At 38.6% G+C, this 13065-nt stretch overlaps 1 protein-coding gene across 7 annotated transcripts in view; it reads right to left on the bottom strand.

The window, feature by feature from the left end:
• MAP3K20 (mitogen-activated protein kinase kinase kinase 20) overlaps positions 1-13065 on the bottom strand; it is a 133985-nt gene that overhangs the window by 26980 nt on the left and 93940 nt on the right. For 4 of the 7 annotated variants that reach the window (XM_042860727.2, XM_005300410.5, XM_042860725.2 and 1 more), the window contains exons 12-15: positions 5071-5115; positions 4020-4050; positions 3792-3931; positions 1512-1574 (exon numbers count right to left, since the gene is read on the bottom strand). In XM_042860727.2, the coding sequence (XP_042716661.2) occupies positions 1512-1574; positions 3792-3931; positions 4020-4050; positions 5071-5115 (279 nt within the window). Of the gene's footprint in view, positions 1-1511; positions 1575-3791; positions 3932-4019; positions 4051-5070; positions 5116-7335; positions 12360-13065 lie in introns of those variants that run through there. The other 3 variants (XM_065561835.1, XM_065561834.1, XM_005300411.5) reach the window with 1 other exon arrangement.

Below are 13065 nucleotides of genomic sequence, written 5' to 3'. Positions count from 1 at the left end.
TTCAAGATGTGGGCGTACCATGGATTTATATAGAGGCAATATGATATTATCTGTCTCATTATCTGTCCCTTTCTTAATGATTCCCAACATTCTGTTTGCTTTTTTGACTGCCGCTGCATATTGAGTGGATGTTTTCAGAGAACTATCCACAATGACCTCAAGATCTCTTTCCTGAGTGGCAACAACTAATTTAGACCCCATCATTTTATATGTATAGTTGGGATTATGCTTTCAAATGTGCATTACTTTGCATTTATCAACATTGAATTTCATCTGCCATTTTGTTGCCCAATCACCCAGTTTTGTGAGATCTCTTTGTAGCTCTTCACAGTCTGCTATCTTGGGTATACGTACTAGAACTCACACATTAGCTTGTGTTACACTATAAACACTGGCAGCCTGTTACAGGGCCAGCTCCTGTGAGGTGTTGAGCACCTTCAGCTCCATATGAAGCTGTTCTTTCACAGAACAATGTCATTTTGAGCAGCTGTCCATTGTAACTGGAATTACAGCTTGAAATCTGCAATGCAGTAAACAATTATGGATTTTCCTTTGACTGTACGATGGACTTTATTTTAAGTGGGTCCCACTGTATTGTTGTGCTGTAAATTATAACAGCTATAAAAGCAACTGAATCCTTTGGGGTCTAGTACTCTCTGAGTAGTTGACAGAATTCCTTTGGTTTGATGTATGCAGTGTAGTTGTAGACATGTTAGTCCCAGGATATTAGAGAGACAAGGTGGGTGAGGTAATATCTTTTATTGGACCAACTTCTGTTCATGAGAGAGACAGTTTTCTTACCACAATTCTTAAAGCTTGTCCCTCTCACCAACAGATGTTGGTTCAATAAAAGAAATTATCTCCCCGACCTTGGGTTTCACGGTAAGCTCTAAATGTCAGTTGAGTCTTTATATCTTAAATCCAAAGGAAGGATCCCGGAGGAGGAGTAGACCAGGTCTATCTTTGTTGGTGTCCTACCTCTTGTTGCTGATACCACAAGACCCAAAAGTTGTATGGTTAGCATGCAGGGTCTTAAAAAGGAAACAAAAGAATGGCTACTATAGTACATAATTATTTTCTCCTGTAAGACAACAGAGTAAGGAATGATGTGCTCATTATGGTCTGGATTGGGACTACTTTGCTCACAACAATAAGTAGTTACTCACATGAGCAATCCACTGATTTCAGTGGGATTACTGATGGGAGTAACTGCTCACCCATGCAAGTAAGGGGGTCACAATCTGGCCTTATGATATTACCATCATATGTTAACCTGCAAAGCATCTTTCTGTTGTATTAATTCTTTGAACCTCATTGAGAGGGTTATTGTTGTGATATTACTTGTTCGGATATGAACACTCATATCGCTAACTTGATCTCAAAAATCTGCCAAAGATAATGACAATGCAGATGTGCACTCTATACTAAGTGTAAGGCCTAGTAGCACAGTGTGGGTACATTTATTGTGTCAAGACAGGTAGCAACTTTTAAATAAGTAAATAAATACTTACCTTAATTAATGGTGGGAAATGAAACATGTTTAGGTAATCATGAGTTAACTTCTCAATAGCAGTCTGTAAGAAACCAAACAAACCCAAATTAGACAATAGTTCATCATGATCTAATAGCGTAAATGCAGGACTGAAAAATAGCACAGCGTGTGTGTAGGGGGGGGTGTGTTCAGGTGTAACTCATTCAGGGTGTATAGTGTTCTGTGTAGCCAATCTTAATATACAGTTCTGTTCTAAAAAGGGACTGTAAAATGGTACCTTCTTACCAGGGCCAGCTCCAGGTTTTCTGCCACCCTAAGCGGCAAAAAAAAAGAAAAGAAAAAAAGCCGCGGCAGCGCAATCGCGCCGCTCGTCTTTGGCAGCAGAGAGGGACTGAGGGACTCGCCACCGAATTCCCGCCGAAGACCCAGATGTGCCGCCCCTTGGTATTCGCCGCCCCAAGCACCTGCTTCTTTAGCTGGTGCCTGGAGCCAGCCCTGCTTCTTACTCAGCAGATCTGCCCCCTTGTGAGTATTCAGAGTCAGATCTGCTTAATTTAGGGTATGTCTACACTGCAGCTGGGCATGTGCTTTCACGGATGGATAGACAGACACGTGCTAGCTCTGCAATAGCAGTGTAGACTGAGTTAGTATAGGCGGCAACTACCCAGGGGGTCTAGGTGGGCTTGTACTCAGATGGCTAGCTTGAGCTGCCACCCAGGCTATGCTGGGCTACACTGAAGTTTTAGCACACTAGCTCAAGCAGAGCTAGTACATGTCTGCCTATGGGCACCGGGAAGCACACTCCCAGTTGCAGTGTAGACATACCCTCAACCACAAATATAGGTTTGTACTGGTTTTTACTCCTGTTAGCCTCACTGAGCCAACTCAGCAAGAACTGCATTCTCTATTCCAGGGGTTCTAAACCGTTTCCTTTTGGGGGTCCCAGCAGCATGCTATAAAAACTCCATGGCCCAGCTTGAGGGGAGGTGGCTTGGGCTTCAGCTGCAATGTGTGGGGAGAAGCTTCTGCCCCACGGGGCTGGGGAGCCCCACGGAATGAAGGGGGCTTGGGGCTTCTGACGCTTGGGGTGAGGCGGCACCTTGGGGCTTTAGCCCCATGGGGCTGGGGGGCTCAGGGCTTCAGCCCCATGGGGCGGCTTCTCCAGGCACTGGGGCTCTGGGCTTCAGCCCCATTGGTACCTGGGCTCGGTGCTCCGAGTGGCCATGCTTGGCAGACCCCCAGTTGGGAACCGCTGCTCTAGTCCGTGTTCTGCGTCCATTTATTTACCAAGTTTTAATAAGTTTCACCTGATCAACCCCTGTGGAGGGCAATCACACATGTCACTAATGGAACTACTTGGAAACAATGGCATATAACCCATAGAAATGCGATATTAATTTGGACTGTAATACCTTTATTGTTCTGATGCAAAAGATAGATATAACCTAGTGTGACTCTCAGGGCTGACAATCAGACAAAAAGTGTCATTTCACTAGTAAATGGAGCACATTGTATACAGAATCACTCAGACATAATGGAAGCCCACAATGCCATTTTCAAGACATTTTTCAGAGCAGAACTACGGGTATGTAAGCCATATTCTGTGACAGTAAGTAAATATTATTACTACTACGTCTGTTACTACTTTCCGGCCAGGGTTTTGCTGGATTCAGTGAAACTATTAAATAATTAGAGCAGTACAATCTCTTGTGGATGAAATAAAGCTCAGACAGCAAAGAAGCCCTACCCACTAGCACTCAACTAGCTTTACAGTTGTTCAAGAATAGAGTGTTTGGTACACAAAGCAGTTTTAAATTAGAGATGATTGGTGAAACTCAAGATGTTCAGTGATTTCAGTTCAAATACATCTTTGGTGTTTATCCAAACCTCTCTGATTAGGCAGAAAGTCTTGCGAGGTTCTGTCCTAAGATTTCCAAAGGTTTCACTTAGGTGGGAGATACTATTAGAAGAGTCTTTTGCAATATTTCCTATTCCTATCCCAGCTTAAACCAGAAAATGCAGAGGAGCATGGGTATTTTTAGGAGAGAAAAAAAAAAAAAAAACATCAGCAACTCAAGGTTACCAATCTTTCTGGCATCTCAGAAAGTGTTTAGGTTTGCTTTGGTGCCTATTGCAAGCAACTTCTGGGTATGACTCTTTTTCTCAAAAAGGTTTTTCTAACCTTAGCTTTAAATCTTCTCTTATGCTAGATAAAAAATTCTGTTAACATTTAGACTGTCATTTACATTACACTGTCAAGATTTACTATTGTGATTATCAAGACATGTTGTTAAGATACCTTTAAATGAATGATATGTCCTTTGGAAAGAATTCCCATATCCTTTAAATCTTCTTCTTCTATAAGAAGCAACCGTTTCCCAGTGATATGATTTTCCTTAAACAAGTTGGCATAAACATTCATCTCACCAGAAGCATCACCTTAAGATATGAAAGGTTATACAGAAATCCATAGTGCTTTTCGCTGGAAAAAAAAAGTTGAATCTGTGAGCTATAATGTATAGTTTACCTTTTCCAACAAGCTGGTGCAGCCAAAAATACTGTAAAAAAAACAAAACAAAACAAAAACAGTTTTGAAGGTCACACAATTAAAATGTATAGGTTACAGCACCTTAAAACACAAAAAATGTAATGCTCATAATTCAATTTTAAAACAAAAATTAAAAGTCTTTTTAGTGGTGGGACAAGGGAATCAAACTTCTCCATTATATTTACTTTTTGGGGCTATCTTGCAAGTTTGTTATTTAATATAAATTTCTTTCTGCTTTGCAGCCATTTTCTCAATTTATTATTGCTTTTTAATTGCTACTGCTCCTAATGTAGATTTAGCAATTTGTTGGGTTATGAATGGGACGAGTTCAGCAGCTTGGACCATTACTACTTTGCATTGGCTTTTCAGTTAGTCCTTCAGTAATCTTTAGTTAAATGACCACGTTATATATGATGTATCAAAAGGCTGCTAAAAGGGATATTAAAACTGCTATGATTCACTGATGTGTTCGAGATAAACATCTAAATTTTTTTTACCAATTAACTTGAACGAATGTTCAAAATATGATCTAAAGTTAGTATCGTAGCTAGTCCCTTAAAAGCAATTACATTTTGTATTTTATATGAAAGTGGTTTCCCATCCCTCTTTTTAGGATCTTAACTTAAAATGAATTCCAGTCCTGTTGGGTTGGGCAAAGGGACTATGATGTTTGTTGTCCTCTTTTTCTCCTGACACTGGTGAGGTATGCATTCTTACAGCCCTTCAGCGTTGCTTGGTTCATGCCTATGACAATTCAGCAGCATACACTGATAACCTGCCAAGACAAATGCTTTAACAGGCCTCTGAGCATGTGACCATTTCACCAAGGCAATAAAGTCCTTCCTCTGTCAGGATAGGGTAATTTAAAAATCTTTTTTGGAACAGGAATTTTAAAAATATATAGTGTTAGAATCTTGTCTACAGATTTCTCAAATCACTACAATCTAGATTTCATTTACTATGATGTGCATCAGTTTTCTTTTATAGCGACATCAAAACAATGCCGACTGAATTAGTACAAAATGCTTACCACATCTTCTTCGGTCCACGCGCAAATATCAAAGGAAGGCAGCAACTGTGTGAGAAATATGAATTGAAAAGAGTAATATTGCTCTTCTTGTCCGATCATTTACTCAGGTCTCCCCCCAGTTTTACTTCGGTGGCTGATTTTATTTGGCACCTCCTCTCCAGCTAAGATCATAAGCCTCCTGGTTGTGACAAGGACTTTCCTCATTATTCCATGGATTACTACAAATAGTGCCATCAAAGTAGCATTCCTCATGTTCACATATTAGTTAAAGTGATCACAGGTTGGCTTCAGTGATATTACAGCAATGATGGAATAGTCCCAACACCTCCAGGGGGCAAAACTATTCAGGAGATCACCAAGTAACAAAAGCAGTCTTGGAATTTTGTCACCAGCCGCATCCCCACAAGTGGGACTCACTAGCCACCACTTTCTCCTTCTGTTTCACTTTCACTTTTACTATTTACTACTTTTACTCCAGTAGTGAAAGGTGTGTCTTGGTTTTTCCCAATATCAGCTGGGAGGGAGATATTCTGTAGAGTGAATGAAGCAGTCACTGCATAACAAGGAGAGCACAACTGACTTGGAACTGGGCCACTGCAGCTAGGCTTCCTTACTGATTAAGGTACAAGGTTGTTTGTTCCCTTTTACCCTTCGGTTACCGCCTAAACCTGCATGATCATTCCTTTTAGGAACTGTGGAACAAAACCTGAAGGGGACACTTCACAGACAGCTGAATGCCACAGCCCCATGCATGGTACACTTTATCAGGATTCCCCTCTTCAAGTATGAGGGGATCAGACCAGGATCTACTTGATACATAAGGGGATGGCTGTGTCAGTGAAACCCAGGAATGGTTAGAAGATGACACAGTGAAAGATCCTACTGAGATAGTAACCTCCATCTAACCAGCTAAAGAATGGGTTATTCTAAGCTGTAGAGTCTCTGCTCATTGGTATCCTGTTAATTAGATGTATCTGAATTGACAGTGCCACCCAAACTCTTGCCACCATACTCTGGCTGAAAATTTATTGAATTACTTATCTACCAAACTGTAATTCAGATTTCACTGGTCAACCCTCAGTCTTTGTGGTCTCCTTACATTGTGGGCCATGCAAGCCTACAAGCACCCGAGTGCCCAACCTCTTGGCAGACGCAGTTCCTCCTCTCCAGAATTCCTCCCTCACACTTGTAAGACTTTGTGCCTATGCATGGCAGCCACCCCATGTGTTCAAATTGTTATCTATTAGTCTCCTCCTTTCCCTGACCCTGCAGACTGTGGGACAACAGGCCAAGGTGCCTCCCACAATGACTTCCACCCAAACTAGTAACAAGTCTTTCTGCTCTTCCCATATGGACTCCCACTGATGGATTCAAGACTGTCCTACACTTGTTTCCTGTGTCTTGCACTACAGCTTCTGCTGAACACTGCAAGATGCACAGAGGAAAGCAACTCTCCCCCACCCCAGTGGATTGGCCAATCTGCTTCCAGGGAAAATTCCTTCCTCACCACAAACTATTTTATCAAACCAGCCTTGTCCATCCCTGTGAAGATCACTTAACCCTCCCCCACACCTGCCCCGCTGCCCACCCCTTCCTGCCATAACTCTTCCAGGAGAGAAATGGCCTCCTCAGATAGACAAAGCCAACAATGCCTGAGCTAAGTGGTCACTGGGATGAGAAGCTGGCTTTGACTACCACACGGAAAGGTATGTTTTCCTTGAGCCCCTAACTTCCCCATGTGTGGGCCAAGCGTCATAACCCTACCGATTACAAGTCAGGAAAATCCAGAAAAGAAGTGACAGTTGCATTGGGGCGGAGAGGGTTGTAGGGTGGGAGGGATCCACCTATTGCTGGCAACTAGGTGGGGCAGGATCTGGCAAACCATGATGACCCTTGTGAAGGCAGAGACCCACAATATTTGCAATAATTAACAACATAATTGCCCTTAAATTCCAAATGGGCTGGTGTTTTCCTTTCCATTGGGAACCTTGGGTACAACAGTTTGCTGTATTTCATTATGTATTCTACCATTGCACAAGTTCAATATTCCATTTGTGCTTACACACATTAACTGTCCAGATGATTCCCATTTTTAGGAGAGGAAAATTAGTGATGTGAAATGTTAAATATATTTACAAACAAATAAATAAAGAGAAAAAAGGGGGAAATGCCACACCCTGCATAATATGAAAAAGATCAAAGCAGAAGGCAATGAGCAATCCCTTTAACAGCAGCAGTTTACACAAGAACACAGAAGCATAAAAATTTACTGTCAAAATGTTTATTGCAAAATAGAAGTTTGGAACAAAGAGAAGCAAAGGAAAAAACTTCACATCAAAATCAAGTTCATGACACCAACTGAGAAAATTGAATACATTACATTTTTTTTTTTAAACCTGGAAAACCAAATCCATACTGTGAACAAAGCAAGACATCACATGTTAAGTGCGGTGAAGAAAACAACTGACTACTGAAAGGTCTTACCACAAGAGGGTGTAACATTGCATGTTCCATACAAATTAGCTAGTCAGTTTACACCACAATAATTTTGGCACAGGTTTTGTTCAGCATAGTATTTCAGTAGGAAGGGATGAAGTTTTCTAACACTGTGAAAATATTTTCTATTAAAATTTCATTTGCTCACACTTGGAGTATAAATAGAATCATTTCCTAGTATTCAGTACAAAACTTTTTAAAGAGTGCAAAAGCAAGAAAATGCAGTGGACTATATCTGACTTTAAAAGTCAGCAGAATATTTTGCACACAACGTAAAATGTTTAATGTAGGTTGTTGATACTACAGTCCTGAAACTAAATCTTCACACACCAGAAACCTCTATACAGACTTCACAGTGTGCACTACGTTGAAGTCAGGGGGGAAAAGTGCATTCCTCTCCAGATTTCTATTGGTACATTTAAGGACTGTAAAAATTATTGCATGTCCTGTGACCTTATTTTGCTACATGAAAGTTGGAAGAACAGAATGGATTCTCTATTGGCCTGTAAGTAAACCTCTATCAAGTCGGAGGTCTTATTAAAAACCTGTAAAAGCTGCCTTATTGCAAAAACAGAAAATAGCTTACTAAAGATGTACAGTAACTTTGCTAGTTACTTATTAGCTTTATTATGCGTGCTGTGGATTTACTGCTGCTGATAGCAATATAAATCATTAACGTATCAATATTTAATTAGAATAACTGCTTTAAGATCTACAATGAAATGAAATCAAAATCTAATAAAATACTGCAATGATAAATGAACAACAAGTCAAGAACATGACCATGTGCCGAAGAGCTACTTCAGATCTCATGTCTCAAAAATTCCCAGCATCTAGAGGAGACTAAGTCCAAGTATTACAACTAACAAATATAGCCAGCTGATCAAGCATATCCAAACACTCCACAAACAATATAAGCCCTGAAACTAAGTCCTCAGATCTAAGCATTAGATCTCAGAGCAATTGCTATTCTAAAGCATTAGTATTATTACAGTTAGAAAAGTGACTACATTAAAATAGTCTTACTCAGCATATCTAGTCCCTGCAACTTTTCCAAGTCTGAAAGAATGAGAATTGGGTTCGGAGTCAGGAAATCCTGAGTTCTAATCCCAGCTCACTATGTGGCTTTGGGTAAATAAAAGGGCTAAACTCTGAGTTCCTCAGGTCAGGAAATAAGTCCCACTAAAGCCAGTGTTAGTTTAAGTATAATGACTGAGTAAAAACTAGAAGTTCAGATTTGGCCTTTAACTTCTCTGTATCAACTTCCCCAGCTGTGAAATAGGATAACAACACTTCACCTTATCTGCCTCATAGGGCCCTGGGAGGATTCATTAATTAACTTTTGGTTAATACTTTGATCATGTGACATGCTATGTAACTGTTAACTATTATTAGCAACTATTGTAGACCCTTTGGTGTTTGGACATCTAGATAGATTAAAAAAACAAGTTTAATCCTGCTAGCACTGCAGAGCAAAATCAACGGTGGAAGATCAAAACGGTTTTGTTTTGCCTCCATAACTTTCAAAATTAAAATATAGTGAGGATGTTTGAGGCAGAAACAACATAGCTGGATAGTCAAGCACAATTTATTTGTGACTTGTAAACTGAACACATTTGGTATGGCAGTCATTATAGGAGAATAAAAAAATAGACCTCCACAATGTCATTTTGTAAGCGAAGCTACTATTTTGAATATAACCGTACTTTAAAGGAATCACAACAGGAAAGTTTGGGAAAAGCCTTGAGCTTAGTAGATCTTTCTTTTACAACAATTCTAGGACCTTTCTACTTTGAACATGAAAGTAAATGTTTGGAGAGTTATTTCTTTATTTCTCAATAGATCTTTATTAGAGTTGGCTAAAAAATAGAGACAATTCATGAAAATGTTGTCCTTGTTTTTCATTGACAAATTAAATTTAAATTATTTTTACCAGCTCTGCTCTCTATGTACAAGATGCCAAATTATTCCATTTATTATGCTCAAGTAACTCCTATTCACTTTAATAAGAGATGCATGAGAATATCTGTCCTCAACAAAAAAGTGATGTGATATAGTAGTGTTGGAATATTTTATTAGGTGAAGATTTAAATCAAGAAGTGGATTTGAACATCTAATTAAAACCAACACGTATGTATATAAAGTGCATTGAGATTATTAGGTGCTTTAAAAGTGCAAAGTATCAGTATCAGTGCTAAGAAGAGATATTTTTGTTTTTGCATTTCTAAACATATTGGGTTCAATTTTGACTTCAGTTACAGCTGTGCAACTCTACACTAGAAATATGGTACAGTAGTTTAACATAGATACATATTAGATTATACAAATCCTTCAATTTTTCCTGCCTGTAGTATAGTGGTTATAAAAATAACGTTGCTGCGGTAGCTGTTAGCAGGTGCAGACTTAAAAAACAATACAAATCTGCATTTGGAAGTAGCTTGTTTGCTGCCATTTCCATTTAATTTGTTGCCCCTTTTCTATTCTGTCCCTCTCCACACCCTCAGTCACTTTGCTTAGTGCTCCTAAAATGCTATTACCACTGATATTGTAGGAGCAAATTTCACTTGGACAAGATATAGCAAATTATCCTAATAAGAACGTATTGCATTGTTCAGTGTTGAAATGACAAATTCTTACTAGCATGAAAAAATTGCCCCGGATATCACAAAGACAATGGACTTGAACCTGCTAGCAAGAGGGTGGAACCTGGCTCAAATTCTATACATTTCATACAGTTAAGGGCCCAGTCCTGTGAGGTGCTGAGATCTTTAGCTCCAGTTGAACTCAAGCATTGTTGAAAGCACTGAGTGCTTTGCAGGTGACCAGAACAGCACTGGGCCTTACATGAGGAAAGATTGCACTTGTCACCCTAGAAAAGCTAATTTTAAAACTTCTCAAGAACTTTTTCTCTTATTTCTAAATAGTAGAATATAATGTTCCAAACTCTTGGAGATCCAACTTCAGACCTGCTATCATGTAATGATTCTACTTTCTAAGGTATTTAAACAGCATTAATCACGATTTTTCATGAGAGAAACACCATCAACACATGACACTTAGGAATTTAATTATCCCCTCAAATCCAACTGAACATGAAAGTAACCCTTTTCTTTAAAATTTTTGCCTTTCTTTATTTGGCAAACGTTTTACAATGGGCCTATCTTCTGCACCTGTAGGTGTGAATGTATCTGTTTCCTTCTCTCTTTCTGTGCCACCACCAAAGAGTTCATCAGGAAAATACATTCACTGTTCCGGGCAGAGTGTTTGTGGGGTAATTACTGCAACAGATACTTATATACTCAATTTTAGGATGAATCATAATAACAGTGGCAATATTTTTAAAATGATTTCACAGCAGAAAAATGGATATTTAAACTTTAGAGAATATTCTTCATGTCATCACTGAGAATTTAGCTTAAGCCACAGTAGGAGGGCTCAAACACTTTTAAAATGTATCTCTCTCCCCTATTCTGGAAAGGACAGTGATAAATGGTTTAATAGTTACAGCAAAATAAAAAATTGCTGTAAATAACCTAAGACCAATTTTGCTCTCAGCAAAACCGGAATAAATCCAGAGTAAAGCCATCAAAGTTAATGAGATTTCCTGGATTTACACCCATGTAACAGAAAACCAGTGAGCTTGTAGACTACCACAATGCAATTAGGTGGTGAGGTTTTATTGTAAGTGACTGTACTAAAGAGTGAATTTCACAAGCTAAAGAGAAAGAGAGAAAAGAACATTTATACAAATTATCTATTACCAGTGATTGTCTGTATTCAATTGCTATTTCTTAAACTGTAGTTTGAAAGGGCTTTATTTTTCTCAACCCTGCTTAGCCTTCTTAGTAATGTATTTATGATATCACAGGATATTGCCTTGAAAATGATTGAGAAATCACAAATTTAGCAAAACAACTTCACTGTAGCAGTCAGAAAGAATGGATTGTATAGGAAAAGCCCACATGGAAACACAAATATGTTCATATGATCAACAATAAAACAGGTAAAGAAAACTACAAAAACAAAAAGAAAAGTAATGGATGTATGTTTAAGTAAAATAGGTGTTTAAGCTCCCCCATTGTTTTCAGATCTTAAACATATTCAGCCACAGAAGTTTCTATAATCAGACACCAAATATTACAGCATAAATTTGAGCTGCAGCTATATTTTGTGGGTTTTAAAAACCTCAATTTGTTTTGAAATTTTTGTTCCAAATTTCAGCAAAGCAAAAATAGGTCAACACAATCTAAAAACCAACAAGATAGATTTTTAACATACAAATATGACTGGCCTAGAAAAATGTAGTGTTTTTGCTTTTGTTTCTTTTACAGGGTTTGAAACAGACCAAAATGACAGGATGATTTTTCTGAAACTTTATTGCTTTTATTTGCTAGAAACAAATTTTAGATGTAATTAGTTTTCTAATTTCATTCACTAGAATCATCTGTATCATCAAAATCATCATCTTCATCATCATCTGACCAGTCAAATTCTCTGAAACCCACAGCCATGTTGATTTTCTTCCCCTTTCTCATAGAGGTGGTTTTAGAAGAATTCTTTTTGGCTTGCATGTTTATCTGCATTCCAGAATGCAGGACAGATCCTGCTTGGTTCATAGAGAAGATACCCCCAAAGCCCTTCATCATCAAGGCCTGCAGACTTTGGTTCATGCCAGCTACCTCCCCGTTACTTGTTGCTGTGATCTGACATGACATCTCTGCACTGTTTGATTCCTCTGTTTTAGTTTCAAAGTAAGACTCCTGAGACATTCTTGCAGCAATAGGTAAGAAAAGCTATTTAAAGGAGGAAAGGACAGAGTAAAAAGGAAAGTTAGAACCAATTCAATTCAAGGCAAAAAAGACACTACCAGATTAGTTAGCAATAAACAGAAAGCAAAATGATTAGTGAATCAAAACATGGAGCTCAAGTAAGAATTCATTAAAACAGACTTGGCTTAAATTTTTTTAAAATGAAAGAGCAAAACCACCACCAAACAGTGTGCAAAGGATCATAGGTAGCCCAGCTTTCATGTTGAAAGAAAGTTCCAACTTTTGAATCTCTCATTTTGTACCATACAAAATGGTTTACAACATTTCTCTAACTCGTGTGGACTTTACCACAGGAATCTAGGTACAAGCAGAGCCATGTCTCGATTGAGATGCTTAATTTTAGTATTCAGAATTGCACAATAAATCAACGTAGGATTAAAGAACCCAGACAAGCCCCTGATGCAGAGTGAAATGTTTTTATCCAGAGATCAGAAGATACCACAGCAGTAACGTGTATGTACAGATCTAGGTAGATTGAATTAACTTTTTGTTCACCATTTTTGAGGTCACAATCAAAAGGAGGGTTATAGACCAATCCTACCACTGTTAAAGTCAGAGACAAAATTTTTACCAACTTCAATGGAAGTAGGAGCAGGTCTCTAGTTCTGGACTATTAATAAATTGCTCCTATAAACCTATATTTGGTGTGTTTCTGTATACCCTGCAATAC

The sequence above is a fragment of the Chrysemys picta genome, chromosome 11, assembly GCF_011386835.1.
Source record: "Chrysemys picta bellii isolate R12L10 chromosome 11, ASM1138683v2, whole genome shotgun sequence".
Taxonomy (NCBI): Eukaryota; Metazoa; Chordata; order Testudines; family Emydidae; genus Chrysemys; species Chrysemys picta.
The sequence above is the reverse complement of the archived record's forward strand: the minus strand, read 5'-3'. Positions and strand labels throughout refer to the sequence as shown.